This window comes from Lactuca saligna, chromosome 2, assembly GCF_052625555.1.
Source record: "Lactuca saligna cultivar CGN05327 chromosome 2, ASM5262555v1, whole genome shotgun sequence".
Taxonomy (NCBI): Eukaryota; Viridiplantae; Streptophyta; class Magnoliopsida; order Asterales; family Asteraceae; genus Lactuca; species Lactuca saligna.
The window spans coordinates 29,573,667-29,596,998 of NC_136418.1; the positions used below are offsets into that span (position 1 = coordinate 29,573,667).

Consider the following 23,332-nt stretch of genomic DNA (forward strand, 5'->3'; position numbering starts at 1 on the left):
CCCTCCAAAATCCAACACACATGCTCGGAGCATGTCCTCGAGTGCCTGGATTGTCTGCTCACTCTGTCCGTTAGTCTGTGGGTGATATGGGGTACTAAAATGCAACCTCGTACCCAACTCCTCATGAAATTTCTTCCAGAATCTGGAACTGAAACACACATCTCGATCTGAGACAATCGAGATCGGTTCTCCATGTCGTGATACCATCTCTCTCACATACAACTCTGCTAGTCTCTCTGCAGAAGAGCTCTCGCTAATAGCAAGGAAGTGAGCGCTCTTCGTCAACATGTCTACAATCACCCAAATTGCATCAACGCCTCTTGCAGTCTTTGGCAATTTGGTGATAAAATCCATGGTAGTCTGTTCCCACCTCCACTCGGGAACCTCTAACGGTTTCAACTTACCATGCGGTCTCTGGTGCTCAGCCTTAACCCTACGACATGTTAGGCACCTCTCAACGAACCACGCGACGTCCCTCTTCATACAGGGCCACCAATACTCCTTCTTTAGGTCCAAAAACATCTTAGTGGCCCCGGGATGGATTGAGAAATTCGATCGATGTGCCTCTTCCATCAAAATGGTACGTGTCCTACCCATAAACGGCACCCAAATCCGACCACGAAATATCATAAGCCCCTGGCTATCAATAACAAACTCCGATACCTGCCCGATAACTCGCTCCCTCTTTTGGTTTTCTGGTCTCACAACCTCAGCCTGGGCCCCTCGAATGGTGTCCAACATCGGAGTCATCACTTTCAATCTCATACAAACATAACGCATTGGGATGCTCTCCGTCCTACGGCTCAAGGCATCGGCTACCACGTTAGCCTTACCCGGGTGGTACAGGATCTCACAGTCATAATCCTTCACCACATCCAACCATCTCCTCTGCCGCATGTTCAGGCTGGGATGATCCATCAAGTACTTCAGGCTCTTGTGATCCGTGTATATTGTACACCGAACCCCATACAGATAGTGATGTCAGATCTTGAGGGCGAACACTACTGCCCCCAACTCTAAATCATGGGTGGGATACCTTACCTCATGAGGCTTCAGCTGCCTTGATGCATATGCTATCACGTGCCCCCTCTGCATAAGCATCACTCTCAACCTTGATATCGACGCATCACAATATACCACGAAGTCCTCCATTCCCTCTGGAAGGGCTAACACCGGGGCTTCACATAACCTCTGACGAAGTGTCTCAAAGGAGGCATGCTGCTCTGGGCCCCATGAGAAAGCAATGCCCTTCCGGGTCAACTTGGTGAGTGACACGACGATCTTTGAGAAATCCCTGATAAATCTCCGATTATAGCCTGCCAATCCTTGAAAACTCTTGATCTTTGTAGGTGACCTCGGCACCTCCCAACTCATCACCGCCTCAATATTGGTCGGAGCAACCAATATCCGTTTCTGGTTAACGAGATTCCCTAGGAACTGAACCTCTCGTAACCAAAAATCACACTTGGGGATTTTGGCATAAAGTCTCTCCGATCTCGAAACTCCGATGATCTCTCTCAGATGTTCCTCATGCTGTTCTTTGGATCTCGAATAGACCAATATGTCGTCAATGAACACGATCACCGAGCGATCCAACATCGGCCTACACACTCTGTTCATGAGGTCCACAAACACCGTCGGCGCATTGGTGAGCCCGGAAGGCATCACCACAAACTTGTAATACTCATAACGAGTCCTGAATGTTGTCTTCTAGATGTCCTCATCTCGCACTCTCAGCTGATGATATCCCAACCTCAAATCGATATTGGAGAACCAAGATGCTCCCTGTAACTGATCGAACAAATCGTCAATCCTCGGCAATGAGTAATGGTTCTTGACCGTCAGCTTGTTCAATTCCCTACAATCAATGCACATTCGGTGTGAGCCATCCTTCTTCTTAACAAAAAGGATAGGCGCTCCCCATGGCGAACTGCTCGGCCAAATAAACCCTTTCCCCAGCAGCTCCTAAAGCTGTGAGGATAACTCTTGCATCTCTGGAGGTGCAAGGCGATATGGTGCTTTGGTGATAGGCGCAAATCCTGGAACCAAATCGATGATGACCTCAACCTGCCTCTCGGGAGGCACACCCGCAAATGGTTTCCAAGGCATTAAACCTATAACTAGCATGCATTTGACATAAACCATATAATATACTAGTTAGGGAAACATACCTTTTATGTGGCTTGAAGTCTTGATGTATTTAGCCTTAAGAGCTTAGCACCAATAATATGAAATGCCTCAAATGGAATCACAACACACCTAGGACAAAGATGGCTCTTGAGAGAGAATTCCATGCACCAAAACACCTCCATATTTCTCTAAGAAAAGAAGTGGTCATTTTGGCTATGGAGTAACCTATTTATATGTAGGATTCCAAGGGTCATAGGTATAACCCATAATTCATACCCATGGGTTTTATGATCCATGGTTCATGTGGCCCAACTCTTTATGTATCCATACCTAAACTTGGTCCAACATGGATCATAAGCCCAACACATATAAATATAACTAATTTTCATAATTAGTCCCCATAGATTTAATTAGTCTCTTTTGATCACTAAATTAATTCCAAATTAATTCTTGATCGATACTAATTAAAACATATGATTTCATATTAATATATTATAACTTATAATATATTAATAAACCATAAATAACCTTTTCTCAAAAGTCCATCCTAACAAATTGTCCTGATGATATGCAACCCAAATGGACCATGCTACTCTCGGGTCAAGTACATACCAATAATAGTTATGGGCTTAGACATCTAATCCAACAGTCTCCCACTTGGATAAGTCTAAAACTATTATTGCACGTACGACTTCATAACCCGACTAGCAATCGTAGCTCTTAAAGCCGCTGTCAAACTCTGAACAAATCAATGATGCGTCCATTAGATAAGGGATCATATATTCCTCCATTCTAAATATCATATGGACTGAGACATGGATTATAATCATTCTCTCTGTCCATTTGTTGTTTCCCGATTTCCGATTTATGACGACTGACTAATTGAACAAATCAAATCAGTCCTGGCCCGGCCGAGCACTTCCATTTGTCATCATCAAATCATCGAGGGGCCCACATATATCGCTTTTATCCCGAAGGTAAAAGGAATGGATAAACTTCGACTGATAAGGCTTGTTCTACTACTTGTTGAATCATACACAAATGCACGTTTTATAGCACCGAGTTACCAAATGCATTTTCGTGCAATCAATGTACAACCAAATCATAGTAACAACTCATATCTCTAGGTTTGAAGAATATAAGATATTAGCGTCTCATGATCACTAGTGATAAAATCCATGAAGTGATTCCAATGAGCTCGGGTTGAATCCAATACTCAGAACTTATGAGCACTCATGAGTGTTGTAGCCCTTTGTCCAACATCTTAGACCTCTACAAGCCAACCCATGACAGTCTTGATTCATATCTACTTCCAACATATGACCGACTGTGGATGGTTTAAATAACTTAGTCATTCCGGAAGAATAACCTAGTTTATGCTGGAAGTCAAAACATGCAAAATGAAACACAAGAATAATTGGATCCAGTATGGTATCAAAACCTATGAACATAAATAAAACACCTTTTATTTATCACCATATGATTACACATTATTCATTGTATACTGTTTCAGCTATCAACTATATTCTTGAATTTAAAACAATAGTTGTCCCGCATGTACACTATGTTTACTAAACACTAGTCATGTCATACACCAAGTATGCATCCTATGTTTGTCTATGATCTTTACTTTGTGAACTAGATCAATTGAACATAACTTCGATGATTCTCTTTTCACACTCCCAAATCCTTACTGCAAATACAAGAATTCCAAATTCATGTCATTTACTGAAATCTGTTAGATTCTAAACTTATATGCATTGATCCTCTCGTAATGATTATGCACAAAGTCAGACACACTTGACAACAACCATTACAGAGAATTCCAAAAGAGATCAGCTCCTTAGAAACATCCTTCTTGCATTAAGTTTCCTAATCTTAAACAGATTGACAATTCTAACTTTGAAACATTTCCAGATTCCATTTTGACTATCACTTTTGAACAAGAGTTGCCTCCTTACAGATTATGTCAATATAGTCCTTCTAGAATTATCACTATACTTCCAACTGTCCTTGAGTAACCAATCTTTGGTAAACCTTAGATTGTCATCGATAATTGTTTAATCCATTTAGTCATATCCAGTTCTAAACCTTTTCCCTTCTTAATGCCCCAGGCATTTGGAAAATTTTAGAAAGGATGAATATAGAACATGAAATCGATCCTATATCCAAAGCATATGGGACACGATTCATGATGTCTCACATAAAGACTAAACCAGTCTTTTGCTATAACATTTCCATTTCTATTTTCCAAGTTCAGATTATGAAAAGGGATGTCGTAATCATAATCGAATTTAAGAACGCAAATAATGGACCCATGTACAGAATTTCCTTATGTTGACCCATTCCAACATGAAATTCATATATATTTCCTTGACTAAATGATTAACACCTCACGATCTAAGCTTATAGATTTGAGATGAAGTAAAATTTCCTCTCCCTTAATTATAGAAAAACAACTTTTCCCAATTGAAACCTTTTGTTTTCTATAATTAACATTGCTAACTTGCAATACTTATCATAATTATCATGCTCCTACTAATATGATGATTATTAGCATAACACTTATGATCCCACTAGCTTTAACATGTACCCAGAAATCAACTGAACTTCTAGAATTCAATACTTTATTGACTTTCTTACCAAAGTTCAGATTTCTGATACTAGATTTCCTTGATGAGACTTTATCAATATCATACACCTCTATTAGATAGCTCAGATGTGTGTCTAAACAATTATGAAGAGGGATTCCGTAATCATAATGTTTAGACCTTTTGTCATTCCCATAATTGCTATCTACTCAAAATCTACTTAGTGAAAGAGTTTCCTTACCATCATTTTCATGAATCGAAGAGCAACCTTATGACACTTAGATTTAATGGTGTATGTGTTCTTATCCATGTGAATTGTCAAAACCATAGTCACAAGACAAGGATAATGACAAATCCAAACTCATATGGACTAAACTTAATCTTAACTTGTTGCCACCTGGTAGCTCAAGGGCCTGCCATTGCTTCCAAGTTGTTGTGCAACACATTGAGAACTCTAAGAACTCATATGCAAAGCCAACTTTAACTAGAATGGGCACAAAATATGTCAACACGATGGGTTATAAACCTCAAGTCGTGTGCTAGTGAAGAACTTCAGGTTCTATTCTTGATTAGTTCTTGAGACTTTCAAGACCTTTAAGAATCCTACTGTCCTCTTGACGTATAAGACTCCCTTGTCAAACATTCAAGAGATAGTGTGGATTCTAACCAAGATAAACACTTCACACAATTGGCCTAAGTTGGTCTTTGTTTTATCCAAAACATCACAACTTACCAATTTCAAATGTACAAGAGTAGAAAACTTTTACTCTTACATTTGAAAAGTGTTTTAAACCTTCTTTGAGACATGTCACTCAAGTTACAATCTTGGAGTATGACTCTAAGAATTGTTTTTGGAACGAAGTATGAATCATCTTCTTGATTTAACCACTTCAACAATTCATAGTTCCTCTTCTTAGCTATAAGAAAGCACTTAGAGGATGAATTGTGATAAGGTCTCTAAATCATTAAGATGATCATAAAAACTGATACGAAAGTACTCTCCCATCTTTTCAGATTTGAGAAACTTCTATCCTTCTGCCTAATTTGATTCTTCTTATTCGCTCTTCCTTACATTGGAACCTTTTTCCAATGTCTCAGAATTACACTTAAGCTTGTAAGTATAACCATATTTACTGAACTTTAGTAAATTATGATGAATAATCTTATTGATCTTTTGTGGTGGACTTGACCAATGCATAAGAATGTGTACTCGACCCCTTAGTTCTTTACTTGACTCACACATCAATGTGAACAAGTAATTAGTCTTAATTTTCCAATAGTTGAAAGTTCTCATTCATCATGCTATACAACTTGCATGATTCCAAGTCCCGGTCTAATTGTAACTTGGGTGATGAGAATCTTTCCTTGTTTGGTAAATTTAGACATTACCACAAATGAATGAATCAATTTCATATTTCCACTCTTGCTATTAATGGAATCATATAAGCAACATTTTTTCCTCAAATGCCATTGTAAGGATATTTTAAAATAAATAAAATCAAAAAATTTTATTTTATTTTAAAACTTTGCGGAAAAACTTATCCTTACAATCCAAATGAAAACTTCTTGTTATCTATTCCTAAGCAAGATCTCATAACACCTAATAAGTAGCTCAAGAATCTGATCTTCAAACTACGTGATAGAAATCCATCTATGCGATCAGATTCAGCATATTCTTTCTTTAAGTTCCTTCACTTTTCTTTGATTCTTAAAACATCAACATGTGACCCAGTCACATCATGTAATAAGAATCTCAGAATAGAAACTTAGCAGAGTTAGATAGTTGACTTTACCTGAAGTAGAGTCAAACTTATTAACTTTAACATCCTTAGGTAAATTTGGCAGCTTCGCAACCAATGCCCATTTCTTTGGCACTATAAACATATGGACCCTTTGATAATGGTACACGAGACTATCACAGACTTAGCTTTTCTCTTTACCATTTGGTCAACCGAGTTGACTATGGCCGATCCCTTTCCATTGGGAAGAGAATGCTTTTCTGGATTTCCTGTGTCACTATTCTCAATGTCCATCAAGTTTTAAGGAAGTTGATCTTAACAAATAGATAAGATCATTAAGGGTCATGTCATAGTCTGTTTCATAGGTGTCCAAAGGAACTCACTATGTGACTTAGAAAGTGATTGAACCACCAACTTTCTAAAGACTTTCACACCCAACTCTCCCGGCTTGTCAATATGTGACTACATCTCCAAGATGTGACCACACCTAGACCTTGCCTTGCCAATAGGGCTTGAGTGATCTTAAACTTTTCAAGAACTTGTGGGTTAGGGAGAATAATTGGAGGAGGTGAAAGAAGTATGATATCCAAGGGAACATCATCTTCATTTAGGAAAGCTTGTTTCAAGAGATTTGGGAAGATCATAAATGTCTAAACCAGACACGTTTTGGGAGATATTCAAGATAGTTGATCATAAAGTCCTTAATATGACACCCAATATGAAATATTAAGGCTAGGACCCAACAAACTATTTTATAACTTAGAAGAGGTATGCCGTAATCCAAGCTATAAAATATTTGAAGGTAGGTGAATGACGATTCACCAATTTCCACCAAGATAAATGAAATGTATTATTAGGTTTTAATTGGATTTGAAACTCCTAGATCTTTGAGATTCATTGAACTGTTCAATGGCATGTTTCAATCTCGAGTGTGCCCTTCAGGTTTTGTGACTGGGATGCCGAGGATCACAAAACAAGGTGTGAAGTAACCATGAAAATTACTTGGTACCCTTAAGTGTTGACCCCTCAATCGATGTGCCGGTTAACCACACACGCTCCATCGATACTATGATAAACATTAAGTTACCCTTTTCCTACCTTGTTAAATACGAGTTAGTGTGCCGGTTAACCACACACGCTCCACTAACCGACATAAACAAAGTGCAAAGTGTAATTTCATGGATTAGCACCTTATTCACATTTTCCTAAGTAACTAAGATTAGGTATTTATAAAAGGTTTAGTTACTTAGTATTTATCATTAATACTTTTAATGAATGGAGAATTATAGTCCTTATCCTACCCGTTCGGCTAACGACCCTCCACCAGTCAAAGAAGCGGTGGGTGAGAGTGGACACCCATTAAACTACCATTTTATAGGTTGTAACCTTATACCCCCCTTATAGACCGGCTTCGTGAATGAGGCCTACTAACGGTAAGACTGACTTTACTCTTATAGATATATATAAATATTATTAACTTATAATATTATAAAGTATAAGGGTTGAATTTTAACTTTTAAAATTCTAAGTTCTAGTTTGGAATTAAAGTATACATGGGGGGTAACTTTACAAATTCCAAAACTTGAGGAAAAGTTTTGAAACCTTTCAAAACTCTTGGATTTTTCATAACTTATGAGTTTAATTAAGGTTTAATGAAAAAAAAAATCAAGTTCCATAACTTGAGGACAAGTTATGGAAGACATTAAATCATTTAATAATGACATTAAAAATAGAGACTCTTCTATTTTCATAACCTATGAGTCTTAATGACACTTTAAAAAGAAAAACTCTTCACTTTCCATAACTTGAGGACAAGTTATGGAGTTCATAAAAACCATTAAGATCATATATTCCAATTAACACAATAACCAAATAATTTTTCTATGATCTAGATTAAACTCATAAGTAAAGATAATTCATATCAACAATTTTCAAGAAATTAGATAATCATATAATCTAATAAAAATCTTGAAACTTTGATAATTATCCTTTGAAGACTCTTGGACTTCATAACCTAAAGAGTTAATAAATGAGACATTTCACATCCATAACTTATGGAAGTTTCAAAACTCTTAAGATCATAACTTTTAAAAAAACTTTTGAGTTCCAAAATTTTATGACAAAATTTGTAACTCCTTAAAACCACTTAGATCAAACTTTTAAATCAAATAAAATAATCATATCATTCTATCTTTTAATAAATTGATCTAATTCAACTCTTGTAGTAAAGTGACTCAAATTTTACAAATTATTAGTTTTTCATAAAATCAAGTAATTATCATAAAATTTGACAAACTTCATGTTTTCTTTTCTTTTTTTTTTCATCAACTTGAAAAAAATACATTTGCATTAAATATAGTAGAAAACAACCCATGGCTCTAATACCACTATTGGGTTTTGGTATCATACAACATCCTATGGTGCACATACAACCCTAAATACCTTGGATCTATGTTTTCACGAATTATACATGCAAATGGTTTCCAAGGCATTAAACCTATAACTAGCATGCATTTGACATAAACCATATAATATACTAGTTAGGGAAACATACCTTTTATGTGGCTTGAAGTCTTGATGTATTTAGCCTTAAGAACTTAGCACCAATAGTATGAAATGCCTCAAATGGAATCACAACACACCTAGGGCAAAGGTGGCTCTTGAGAGAGAATTCCATGCAACAAAACACCTCCATATTTCTCTAAGAAAAGAAGTGGTGATTTTGGCTATGGAGTAACCTATTTATATGTAGGATTCCAAGGGCCATGGGTATAACCCATAAACATACCCATGGGTTTTATGATCCATGGTTCATGTGGCCCAACTCTTTATGTATCCATACATAAACTTGGTCCAACATGAATCATAAGCCCAACACATATAAATATAACTAATTTTCATAATTAGTCCCCATAGATTTAATTAGTCTCTTTTGATCACTAAATTAATTCCAAATTAATTCTTGATCGATACTAATTAAAACATATGATTTCATATTAATATATTATAACTTATAATATATTAATAAACCATAAATAACCTTCTCTCAAAAGTCCATCCTAACAAATTGTCCTGATGATATGCAACCCAAATGGACCATGCTACTCTCGGGTCAAGTACATACCAATAATAGTTATGGGTTTAGACATCTAATCCAACAAAAAAATCCCCCACTAGGGTCTCGTATGGTCACCAACTGTCTCTCGTAGTCGATAACCGCTCCAAACTTGCTCAACTAGTCCATGCCCAGGATGACACATATATCTCCCATTGCAATAGGAACTAGATCAATTGGGAACTTGACGCCGAAAATCTTGAGTACACATCCTCGTTTCACCTCGGTGCCATACACTGCTCTCTCTTCAACTATGGAAACTCTCAGAGGTCGACTCATCACCTCTCGACTAATGTTGATGTGCTGACTAAAAGCCAAAGATACAAAAGACCAACTCGCACCCAAGTCAAATAACATCAAGGCAGGTACAGAATTCACAAGACAAGTACCTACGCATATCATAATATAAGCACAATAACTCAACATAAAAGTAAATATATGAAAGAATACATACCAGCCACGACACTAGGAGCTGCACCGACCTCCTCCGTAGTCAACTGGAAGGCTCTCCCTCGCGCCTTCGGTACCTCGGCCTTCACTGGCTGGCTCTTAGTAGCTTTGATAGCAGCAGGGGTAGATCCCTGAGGTGCTCCCTGGGTAGTCCTTTGTAATTATGGACACTTTGCCTTGCGGTGTCCAGTCTGGTTGCAGTGAAAGCATACTGCAAACCCCTTGGGCCAATCCTTGGCCATATGCCCCTCCTTTCCATATTTGTAGCAAGACCTCGCTCTGTACACCCCCTCGTGGCTCTTGCCGCACTTGCCACAAGTGCGGCCCTTCTGACTCGCTGATCGTGAATCAGCGGGCTTGACCCACTTGGCTACCAGCTGAGACTGTGCTGGTCGTCGATCCCTCGTCTGAGACTCAACCTCCTCCCTAGCCTGGGTCTCCAGCTCTATCTCCCTCTTCCGGGCATTTTCCTGAAGCTCAGAAAATGTCCGATACATTGAGTTAGCCACGAACTCCCGTATATCCCTCCTCAAAATGCTTAGTCAGCAGCTCATACGTTCCTGCTCGGAGGACACGTACTCTGGGAAAAACATCACCCACTCATGGAACTTCCTCGTAATCACCGTAACAGAATCGGTACCCTGCTTGAGGGTCAAAAACTCCTAGGCCAAATGCTCCCTTTCCACCCGGGGAATGTACTCATCTTGGAACATAGCAGTGAACCTCTCCCAAGTCACTGCAGCAAGCTCAACAGGAGAAAAATGCACCGTCACAAACTTCCACCAATCCTTCGCTCCCAAGCGAAGCTGGTTCATCGCAAACCGGACTCTCAAATGCTTAGGATATGAGCAAGTAAAGAAACATCCCTCTATGTCTGATATCCACCTTATCACCGCAATCGGGTCCTGGGTCCCATCAAACTCTGGTGGTTTTGTGTTGCTGAACTCCCGGAACAGCAATGTATCAACACCCTGCGGTCTAACCACAGCTACAGCTGCAGTAGCCGCAGCAACAGCAACCTCAAAAAGAGCAGCGTATCTCTCATCGAATGTCTCTATCAGGGTGGTCTTAATAGACCCAAACATCTCTGGAATCTCGTCGCGGAGGGCAACAACCACCTCATCATGAATCATCTGGCGGAGCTCCGTGTCGCTCACACCCCCTCCACTAGTCCCTGTTCTGTGACGTGTCCCTACCATGATGCCTCTCGAAAACACAACACAAGATATCAGTAATTTGCTCGGACGTACACACACTCGATATCCCAACCCTACTTGATCTCTGGTACCCTAAGGATTCTTACTTGGGTTGTGCACTGACCTGGTGCCTTTGATAGTACGGGCCCAATACTACCGACCACACCGACTCAGCATTCACACCAAGTCCTCCTCCTAGAGCCCCAAATCCCAAGTATGTTATTCTCTCTAATCATGTACCACTCACTAGCAATTCTCTCATAAGCTCCTTGCTGCTATCTCAACACTCTCAAGCATTCCTAATGGAAAAATCCCTAGACTAAGGCATCATATATCAGGCCACTGTACTCCTAATAAGAATACCTACTCTTACTCTAACATGCATAATATAATTCATCATATAGCATAGCATAACATTTCTTTTACAACTTATTTTAAAGGTATTTTGGGAAATCATCGTTCGGATGCTGGCTGATCGTGCTCACGGCTCTGCTATGTTTGTTTCAAAACTCTTTTTACTCCTTTTAAAAAAAAGAATTTACTTTATTATCAAATTTTTCCTCAAATCCTCAATTTGAGTTCAGATACGCCCGAAGATGCATCCGAATCCATCAAACCAAGGCTCTAATACCAAATTGTAACACCGTAAAATTTAAAACAAATTTTCACATATTTAGACACATTTTTCCAAACACATTTATCTACAAAATCCCATTATATCATAACTTTGTTTCACACAATATTTCCCAAGATCAAAATACATAAAAATCCATGCATGTGTACGAATCATGCCAGTGCCTTCCCGCGATCATCACTGGTACCTGAAACACATAACACATAACACCGTAAGAATAAAGCTTAGTGAGTTCCCCAAAATACCATACGTAACACATACTAGTCACTTGAGGCTATAACTCTGTGGGCCCGTGGGCCCTAACTCTGTGGACCCTCTATTCCTAACTCTGTGAACCTTTCGGGTCTAACTCTAATATACTCTGATATACACATGATATAAATCACATAGAAATAATGCAGTACAACACATCACATAATAGCATATGATAACTCTATCACATAACTCTAATTATGACTCAAGGTAAAGTATAGTGAGAAGACTCACCTCAGATGTCCCAGTAAATCACTAACTCGGTAGAAATACGATCTAGCCTCCGCCTAAACACATAAAGTAATACTCTCATATATATAACTCTCAGAACTAAACTCAACCCACTCTAGGTACCCTCAGAAGGGTAAAAGACCATTTTACCCCTCCTTTGGCTCAAAGGCCCTCATTCTTGACCAAACCCAAAGTCAACCAAAGTCAACGGTCAAAATTTGACCTGACTCGTCGAGTGCACTTAGGCAACTCGGCGAGTCCACATGTGTCCACTATCTCTTTAGCCTCATTTAACGCATCGAGTCCCTCCTTTTACTCGACGAGTCCCCAGGTATGAATCGTGGGGCCACCCCGATTCAACTCGCCGAGTCTCAAGAACAACTCGGCGAGTACACGCCATGCACAAACTCCATTGACCTCCTGAGGTCAGATCTGTTCCTCTAATCCATAGATCTGGCCTTCCCAAGCATAATAATCACGTAAAGTCCAGACCTTGACACTCATATATCATCTAGATGGTCTCATTTGGTGATTTAGCCCCAAAAATGACATTCTAAGCTCATAACTCCCAAGACAACTCATAAAGTTCCAAGGGTTAAGATCTCTAGACCTCTTTGAGTCCATATCCAAGGCATAAATTCGAGAAGGGACCAATTGCTCCACATAACCATCCTCAAAAGAGGTTAGAAAACCCTAACTCTAAGGATCAATACCAAAATTGAAGAAGGTCCGAATAAATACCTCAAGTTGAAGTCTCTGGACTCTGAAACCACTAGAATGAAACCTCCTTCAGTCTCCTCTTGCTCTTGATCACCTTCTTCTTGCTAAACCAAAGATAGAAAGATCAAATATAGCTTCTCCTTCCTCCCAAATGATTTAGCTCACTTAGGGTTCTCTCAAGGGACATGTAGCCGCAATGGGGGACTATGAGTGCCCTTAAATAGGCTCCAACCCCGGGGGATTAGGGTTTCATTAAACAGTGTGGACTCGCCGAGTCCACTAATGGACTCGCCGAGTCCAGTCGCGAACCCGGATGATAATCCGCGACCCTACTCGGCGAGTCTAAGCATCAACTCGCCGAGTTCCTTCACAAATTCCAAAAATAAAATATTAGAATAATATACCTGGGAATCCGGATGTTAAAGTAGTCAATATAAATATTTACCTTTCTAAAACATCCCAAAAATATGGTCTAATATTTTCGTTTTCAAAATCATTTAAGAAACATAAATATCATCATAGTATCAAATCATAAAACATGTATCTCAAGGTCTCATAAAATTTGTCAACATATCACAATCTCAAATAAATTATCATAGTAAACTACCGGGCTCAAAAAATTGTGGTGTGTGACATGCGATCATCCCGGGCCCTTCCCTTGGCTAGCTGAAGTACCTGAAACCAAAACTGAAAACTGTAAACACGAAGCTTAGTGAGCTCTCCGAAACTACCACATACCATACAAAAGCACATATAATAAATATTGGGCTTTGCCCACTGCATCGGGCCCCGCATGGCATCGGACCAAAGTCTTGAATAACTTGGGACCCACCCGGCATCGGACCGAAGTCCGTAATAACTTGGTCACGCCCACTACATCGGGTCGCACCCAACATCGGACCGAAGTCCGGAATAAATTGAACATAACAAAAACATGAACATATAACATAATCACATATATTGCATCGGGATTGCCTGGCATTGGACCGAAGTCCGGAACATATGACACATAACATAAACATGGAAGAATCACAAAGACATCAAGCATTCATAACTACTTCTCGGGATCACCCCGACATTGGACCGAAGTCCGGAAACATGTAAACTGCATTGAGCTAACCCCGACATCGGGCTTACCTTGGCATACTAAAACTACATAAACGGGCCAGCATTGGTGCCTTAGACCTGTTCCTACTGGAGGAAAAACTCACCTCACACTTCTTAAGTCCTGCTGACAAAACCCTAGCTGCTGGATGACAGATTACCGAATCTGTCAACATCAATATAACAGCCAATTAATAATTAGGTTGCATCACATATACTCATATGTTCATGCTTTGGGTAAAAGACTGATGTACTCTAATCTTAGCTTGATCCAATCCCAAGGCCCAATCCAAAGGCCCAACAGTGAACTCTAAGTCAAAGCCCAACATATGACCTAATTTTCCAAATTGGGCCCAAACCTTTACATGGTTATAATTAAAGGCCCAACTACTTAGTCCAGTCCAAACATTTGGTATTTCTAATGGCCCAATATCATATAACCATGGTCCATGAAGGCCCAAACTATAGCTCGTCTATGGCCCAATTTTCCAAATTAGGCCCATACCCTCATAAGGGCCCTACCCTAAAGCCCATCTAAATAACCTAGTCCAATGATTGATCTTGGATGGTGCATTATTAGCTCAAACACAAAAGCCCAATAGGAAGGCCCAACATAAAGCCAAGTGAAATTAGGGTTTCACATAAGATGACGATTAGGATTAAGTGTTTCTCACTTAACCCATTAAGGACTTCATCCATTAAGTCCTTTACTCTATTAGATAAATGATACGGAATAATTTAGGCTTAATACACAATCCAATCAAAATGGCCCAAAGGTGGGTCCAAATAAATCCAAGGCCTAAATACAAACAATTAGGGTTTTCTAAACCCTAATTAGGGTTTCCACCCAAACATGGCCTAATAGGCCCAAAATTAATCTTTAAACCCATTAGGGTTTTGCTAGGTCCATTAGGGTTTTGCTAGTGGGGCACCACCCACTACCACCTCGGGTAGTTGTGGTCAACGGTAGCACACAGCAACGGCCACCACCTTACGGTGGTGGTTATGGTTCTTTTCATTACATCTTCTACTAATTACAATTACAAGATTTCAATCCACAAATAAACGCATACTAACTACTCAAACACACACATAGCCACTCTAGTGGTGGCCAACGGCGGTAGAAGGCGGCAACCACCACCTCACGGTGGTGGTGGTGGATTTCTTGATCTATCTGGACAACAAACCCAATCATACATCACTGAAATAACACACACACGCCCTAAATGATTACAAAATGACCCTAGCCACCCACCTGTTGGCATATGCCGATGGCAGCCACCACCTCACGGTGGTGGGAGTGGTCAGTCATTAAGTTTCACAGAATCTCCGATAACAGTGGGCCTGTGACGATGCAACAGGAACAAGGGAGGTGGCAGCGGCACCTTCACGGTTTGGTTACATCGTTTACAACCACGCCGTGAAGGCTCACATCATCAAGGAAACAGGCGATGGCCTTGTCGTCATTGAAGGGCAGCAACAGCGTATGTATGGAGGTGGTTAAGGCTTCCATTGGCGATTGGGTTGCTCGTGACTGGATGACGGCTCGGATACTCTGATGGTGGCGGCTGTCAGAAGTGAAGAAGGAGAAAGATGGAGGAGCAACGGTAATGGAGACTGAGGTTTGGTGTCTAACAGCAGCAATCAATCCACCGACAGGCATGCTCTGATTCCGACGTAGGGAGGATGGGCTTCGGCGACAAACTCGTGACCTTGACACGGTGGTGGCGGCACCGAAAAAATAGAAGAATGGAAGGTGGCGGCTGGTTTATGAATTAGGGATAGGGTTAATATGGCATGGGTTATATATGGAGACTGCACACACATGAGGGTGATGGGTTCACCCGTGTTTCACAAACTTCTGGCCACTTTGCCAATATCGGCCCCTCCCCACTAGAGTTTTTCTAATTTAAATCTAAATTTTAACTTTTAGCCCCCAACTTCCTAAAATATTTACAATTTTAATCGAAAATTAACCCTTTTGGCCCTTGATTCCATAATTCCTTCGATATTAAGTCCTAATAATTACCAAGCATACCCCCACTTTTAAAATCATTTCATACTAGATCCAATACTTACCAAACACCTCTTATCTTCTAAAAATCTTAACAAATAAGTCCCAAAACTTCCATTTTGAACTCCGAACTTCTAAATTTTTCCATTTAACTCCTCAAATCTAGCACCATGCTATATAATTATTGATTTTAAGGCTATTATACGATCATTAATTAATTTATTTATTTATTAGATAAACCGGGTGTTACAACTCTCCCCCAGTTAAATTAGATTTCGTCATCGAAATCATTCCATACCATTCCTTACATGCTCAACCATTGTAGTTACATGGTCACCATCTTGGGCACACCCTAGTCTTCCTAGTGTAGCCATGACCAATCTTTGCAAAGCTCTAAAATCCACAGATGAATGAATTCCTTGCAACAGAATCACATCTACTCCATCCGAAATTTGTTGTCTTGAGATGGTCTGAATCCATAACAGACCACTCATACTTAATCATTATAGATGAACCCTACGGCAGGTGACTTAGCATTACTCAACATATCCTCACCGCTGCACCCGAATTGGTGGGTACGACTGTTCCTTCCACATCGTAACAACGTACTCATGCTATCTAACAACCAAGTGAATGCTACGGCTACATTCGCAGTCTGAGAACATGTAACACTACTTAAAATAGGTTAATAACAATCACATGTGATTATGCCAATCAAGTAATGTGATTTTGTTAAACTCGTAAAGTAATTAATGTACTATGTATTTCATGATAAATTCTAATACAAATATGAACTTTATTTATGATACAACTCAAAGTATACATCCATACAATTCCAAAAATATAGAGAATGTCTGAATCTGACTTCGCATGAAGAAGTTATGATAAACTGAACACTATAAATTTCTATAATAAGAGGAATTTAAAATAGGCTTAGAATTTGTTATTGGAGTCTAAAGAAGAGTTGTAGTACTTGTAAATATCTACGCGTGGATATAATAAAATGTCATAAATAGAGTTTGTATGCAAAAGTTACGACCTTATACAACTATTGGAAACCCTAATCTGACTGAGTTCACGGCGTGAGCATAGAAACTCATGACGTGAGGAATCAAATTGCCACATTTCGGATCTAGAAGGTGGGTGTTGAGGCTACAAAAGAATAAGTTCCAAACTCACGACGTGAGCAAGGATATCTCACGATGTGAGGAGTTATCTGGCCACCTTCCGAACCTAGAGACGCAAATGGAAAGTCTACGAGGTGAGCATGCTTGACTCACAATGTGAGTCTTATTAAACTCATGACATGAGAGTCTAAAAACTTACTATAAATAACAGGTTCGACCCCAACCATTTCTTGCATCTGAACTCTTTCCTTCTCTCTTATTTGCTGAATCCCTCGTGCATCCCGAGCCCGACGATCTCAAACCGCTAACCGTTTCTAGTTAATCACGGTACTAGGGTGAGTTTCATGGACCCTCTTTCTAATATATTTTTTTTTGGGGGGGGGGGGGGAACGCATGGTAAATATTGTATATACGTTACTATTATGTCTATATGATGGTATATTAGTATCAACGTAGATAGTTATATTAACTGGTATATAGTTGTTCTAAATATAATATTTTGAATATATACAACTATTATCAACTTGTTAGCATGTTATTATACTAATGTAGATCTTGATTTATACTTTGGATTCTATTGTGTGCGATATAGTTCCAAAATTATATTCGGAAGTTCTATATCTTAATTTATAAAGTATGCTGTTATTATTGGTTTTATGTCAAGATAAAACTTGGGATACTATATGTTGTTATTGTTAGTTTTATGACAAGATAAAACTTGGTATGTTATATGTTGTTGGTTTTATGATAAAACCTAGTTTTTCCTCAAGCTATAGTTGTTATACTACCTAAAGTAAAATGAACTTAGGAGTAATGTTTAAAAGTAAAGTCTATTAACTTATGGTTTTAAACACGAAAATGCTTTTGTTGTTAGAGCTATAGGAAGCCGTTGAAGTCTACATGAGTAATTGTATTCATGAACTAAGATTGGGGATCTTAGTGGAAATCCTCTGAACTGTAACCGTTAATCCCGTGTGAGCGAGTAAGTCATGTATAATTTGTATATGGGTTGACAACCCCACTTGTGATTGTTAGCTACAATCAACCATAAGCAAGTGACGAACTACCCTTTTACTTGTGATTGTTCCGGCATCGATGAAGCATACGGTGTTGTTTTTCATGCAAATCATGAGTGTAACGCCCCAGTTTTTTATCGGTACATTTAGTTATTTTAATTTAATTATTATTGTAACATTGGGTTAATTTATTTATCCAAGGTATGATTTCTTATGTTATTGGACTCTTTTGATCATCTTGTAAACTCCTTTTATTGAAGTCCATGGGCTATGGACCTATTTGCAAAGTCCATCTAGTAAATAGTACTTAATGTGTTAACTGAGTCATTTGGAATACACACAAGAAAAACACCCTAAACCCTACTCTCTCTCTCTCTCACACACACTATCCTTCTCTCTCTTTGGGATAAAGAGCAGCCAAGGGGTTCTTGTTTGGAGCTTAATTCTTGTTCGTTTCCAGCCTTGATTCATATTGGTATGAACATGCTTATCATTTCTTACAACTTGATTCATAACCTTGTTCTAGTATTATGATTTCATCTTCACTTCTACTCCTTATTTGATTTGTATCTCTTTTATTATTTTCAAAGAATTTTATGTTATACATCATCTCGAGATCCTATCTTTACCCCACATAAGGTGGATGATGGATCTAGGGGATTACATGTTGCAAAAGCTCATGGAAACCCTAAAAGGGAGAATGGTGATTTTATGTATTTTATGTTCATTTTCAAGTTGATTATTATTACAATCTTGTGGAAAAATTAAATCCTAAAGATAACTAACCCTTTTTAGTACCACCATGATCATGGGGACTAAATTGGGATGATGAAAACATCTTAAAATGTGTTTCAAATGGAGATGGATGGATAAGCCAAAAAGGAATCATGGGTGGCTACGATTCTGTTTTCCATCAGATCTGTAGTCATTTTGTAAAACTCATATCTTGAGCTCTAGAACTCAAACGGGCCCCAAACTAGTGCCCAAAGTTCAAAATTGAGTTGGATAACTTTATTAAGCAGACCAACCTCCCTACTAAGGATTTATCTATGGTCAAGAATTGCATATTTGCTGTTAGGTCTGATTCGGGTCTGTTATGATATGTCATTTTGTTCTCATCATTTCTAAGGCTTGGAAAAGGATCCATAGTGATTCCAAGGTTATATATGTTCCTAATATTATGAACTTAAGATCTGGAGTAGATGGGGTGTTATTTCCAATAATTTTTTGGTTAGAATGGATCCACACTCCAGATCAGTGGGCATTCACCAGATTTTGCTAGTGCTGTGATTGTCCAAAATGTGAATTTTATATCTGGAGTTTGGGAGATGCTTTTCATTGAATTCCAACTCTGAGACTTTCATTTGTATGTCCTTTACTTCTATGAATTTATTTTTGCACGAATTCTACTCACAAGTTGCGTAGAATTGGCCAACATCACTTGACTGTCTTGTTGGAGATAGAAGTGATACACCTTTTTGTACAATTCATATTTAATTCATATTTTGGATTTAGAAGGAGTTTTTTTATATTTATGGAATCCTGAAGAATCATAGTTTCCTATAAAATTTAGTTAAATCTATGTTTGTGTTTTAGATTTTGGAGTAAATCTGTTTTGAACAGCAGGTCTGTTTTAGAGACATTGCTGTGATTACTCTTTTCTCAGCTCATATCTTCATTACTTATCCTTTCTAACCATTAGTCCTTCTTAGGTGACGTTTTGAAGTTTCCTCAAGCTTGGTAGCATTATTTGATTGTTATCTATCCTTACTACTCACTCAATGTGTGTTCTCTCACACCATTGTATTGATGATTGTGTTTGCTAGTTAGCTCGTGTGTGATTATTTCAATTTATTATAAAAGCATGCTATATAACTATTATTTTAATTCGTACATGTGCACTGTATATAACAAATCATGGATATGGGGATACCACCAAAGGATATGGATTTACTGGTGCGGTGGGTAGGTAATATCACCAACGTAATACTCATCGTGAGGTGAGGTGATTACGGCCAAATGATACGGGATCTTCCCGGTGCTGTTCAAACATACAAGTCCTTCTTGTATTATAGGCATTGATTCGTTCTTTGCCCTTATTATACAACTATAATTGGAAAATGGATTAGGCTTAGTATATATGAATGTTAGTACAATGTATGTATTTGAATTCACTAGCTTTGTGCTTACGGTTTCCCTTATAAGTTTTCAGGTATTAAGATTAAAGAGGCTAAGGCTTGACATGGAGCACCGGGACATTGCTACTAGTTATTTTTGTTGGGACCTTATTATTGTTATTTCTTCCGCACTTATTTTGTATGATTGTTAAGTTTGATGGACTGTGTTATGACTTTTACAGTTGTTTGATTTAATTTAAGATGAGTTTTAAAAGTTTTAAAATTTTTGCAAAAAGTTTGGTGTCACAAGTTGTTATCAGAGCCATAGTTTGAGGGACCTAGGCATTCTTGTGGATGTTCTAGACTCAAATTTGAGGCTCTATAAGAGGTTTTTTTCTTTTTAAAAGAATTTTAAAACCTTCCGAAGACTATTAGTGGAAGATGTCGCGGTGTGCCACTGGGCCAGCCAAGTAAGCCTTCTTTCTTATGTTAAATGTTTATGTTAAATTGTTGACTATGAATTGGATTCTACTAGTCTTCAAATGTTATATTACACACTTATTTAGTGTTAACATGTGAGAGAGTTGTAAAATTAATGGCTAGATCGAACTGAAAAATTCAAAAGTAGACGCGAATGCGAAATTGGAACTTGTGTGGAAAGGAGGTAAAAGGGCCCCTACAATTTGAAACATCGGTGCCGGTTTCGGGTCGGGGAAAGGTTGAGAAATTTTCGACAAGCTGAGTGTTTTGTCCTCCTATAAATATCTAGGCTGAATTATTCTTAATATTTTCCTTCTTCTGCGGATACAGATGGCTCCGCCTGCTCGACTTAATCAGCTCCAAATGGAGCAAGTTAGGGATATTGTTGCTGAGGAATTCAATAATGCTTTCAACCAACTAATCCTGGGTGTGACCAATGACATAATCAACCAAGTCGGTGCTCTTCTGGATGAGCACGTCGCGGCTATTCTCGGGGGAGCGATACCGGCTCCACCTGTTCGGGATTTGACATACTACTTCGAGAAGTTCACCAAGTGTAGCCCTCGTCTTTAGAACGGTGAATCTGACCCAATTGTTGTTAAGCATTGGGTGTCAGATGTTGAGGGCGCCTTCATGACTGTTGGGTGTCCGGACTAGTAAAAAGTAGTGATCGCCATAAATCAGCTGCGAAAAGGGGAAGGACATGGTGGAACACCATCACCGCTCTATTAAACGAAGAAGAAGTGAGGGCCATGTCTAGGGCCCAATTTGTGGAGAGGTTCGAGGCACAATATGTGCCTAAGGTGGAGCAACAACGGATGCAGCAAGAGTTCATGGCCTTACAGCAAACTACGGAGTCTGTTAGTAACCTAAACGCCAACTTCTTGGAGATGCTATCTTTTTTACCCTCGTTTGCTAGGAAGGAGGCCTGATTGGTCAGCCGATAAACTGCCATTCTATGTATCAAGATTCGGGAAATCGTTAGCATGCAGGAGTTCCCGACTTTATCCATGATCATGGATGCAGCGAGGAGGAGGGAAATCGAGTTGCAAACCCAGTCCAAGAGGAAGGCCAATGACACCTCTTCCAAGACATCTGGAGATGCCCAGAAAGCAAAAGCATGGTAGTGAGTCAAGGTATTCGTACAGGCCGTCTTCAGGTCATGGCGTGAAAAATCTATTGATATGATACAACTACAAAAAGTCACGGCATCATTGGAAGAACTGTAGGGTTCCCCCTATGAGTGCAGTTCCTCAGATTACTTCTGTTGTTCCTGTCTGCTATCACTGCAACGACGCAGAACACAAGAAGCTCGAATGTCCAAAGTTGAAGGTTGGTAAAAGAGATGGGGGTACAAATCCCGTAATTGCATCATCTTGTAAGGGACCCACTATGGTGACATGAGGTCGTGCTCACCAGATGACTGCGGAGGAGCCGGTGATTACCACGACAGTGACATGCAAATTTCTTTTTCCATTCTCTCCACCCTTGCAATATTTAATAAATGGTAGTTAGAATTGTTTACATGATTCTATATGGTGAATCAAGCACTTATCTGCTAGATTATGAGCCTACTGCTGTTATGTTTGATAGCGGTGCTACCCATTCTTTTGTATCTCGCACGTCTATTAATCGTTTGGGGCGTAGTATCGGAAAATTGGCTAGCCCAATGCTTGTTGAAGTTGCCGACAACCGCATTATTAATGTCACCGATGTTTATCGGGGTTGCATTCTCGAGTTTTCTGGAGTTGAATTCCCCATTGACCTTATCCCTATTGCGATGTAAGAGCTCTACGTTATCGTAGGCATGGATTGGCTTGATGTGTTTGATGCAGAAATCCACTGTCATAAGAAGCAAGTTCGTGTTCAAAACCCTAGTGGTGGAGAACTTATTATTCAAGGGGACATTCCCTGCCTGGCCATGGCTTCTTGCTCTTCTGCTATAGCACTAGATGATGTTCCTATCGTTTCCGACTTTAGCGATGTCTTTCCGGAGGAACTCCTTGGCTTACCACCTACTCGAAAAGTGGAGTTTAACATTGATTTGGTGTCGTGTGCGACTCCGGTAGCTAAATCTCCTTACCGCTTGGCACCATCTGAAATGAAAGAGCTCCAATATCAACTTCAAGAACTAAGTGATAAAGGGTTTATACGGCCAAGTTCCTCACCTTGGGGTGATCCTATTCTAATTGTGAAGAAGAAAGATGGATCCCATCGAATTTGTATTAATTATAGGGAGCTAAACAAGCGCACGATAAAGAATACGTAAGTTTCCACGTATTGACGATCTTTTCGATCAGCTTCAGGGAGCGTCTTGGTTTTCCAAGATGGATTTACGTTTCGGTTATCCTCAGATGCGGGTTCGTGAAGAAGACATTGATAAAACAACATTCCATACTCGTTATGGGGATTTTGA

The 23,332-nt window shown here is 39.2% G+C and overlaps 1 protein-coding gene across 1 annotated transcript; it reads left to right on the forward strand.

Moving 5' to 3' along the window:
- Positions 1-22,155: 22,155 nt before the first annotated feature.
- Positions 22,156-22,702, forward strand: LOC145029625 (uncharacterized). The gene is made up of 2 exons (XM_078978119.1): positions 22,156-22,294; positions 22,428-22,702. Exons 1-2 carry the CDS (start codon positions 22,156-22,158, stop codon positions 22,700-22,702), a joined length of 414 nt encoding a protein of 137 aa, XP_078834245.1.
- The last annotated feature ends 630 nt before the right edge of the window (positions 22,703-23,332 follow it).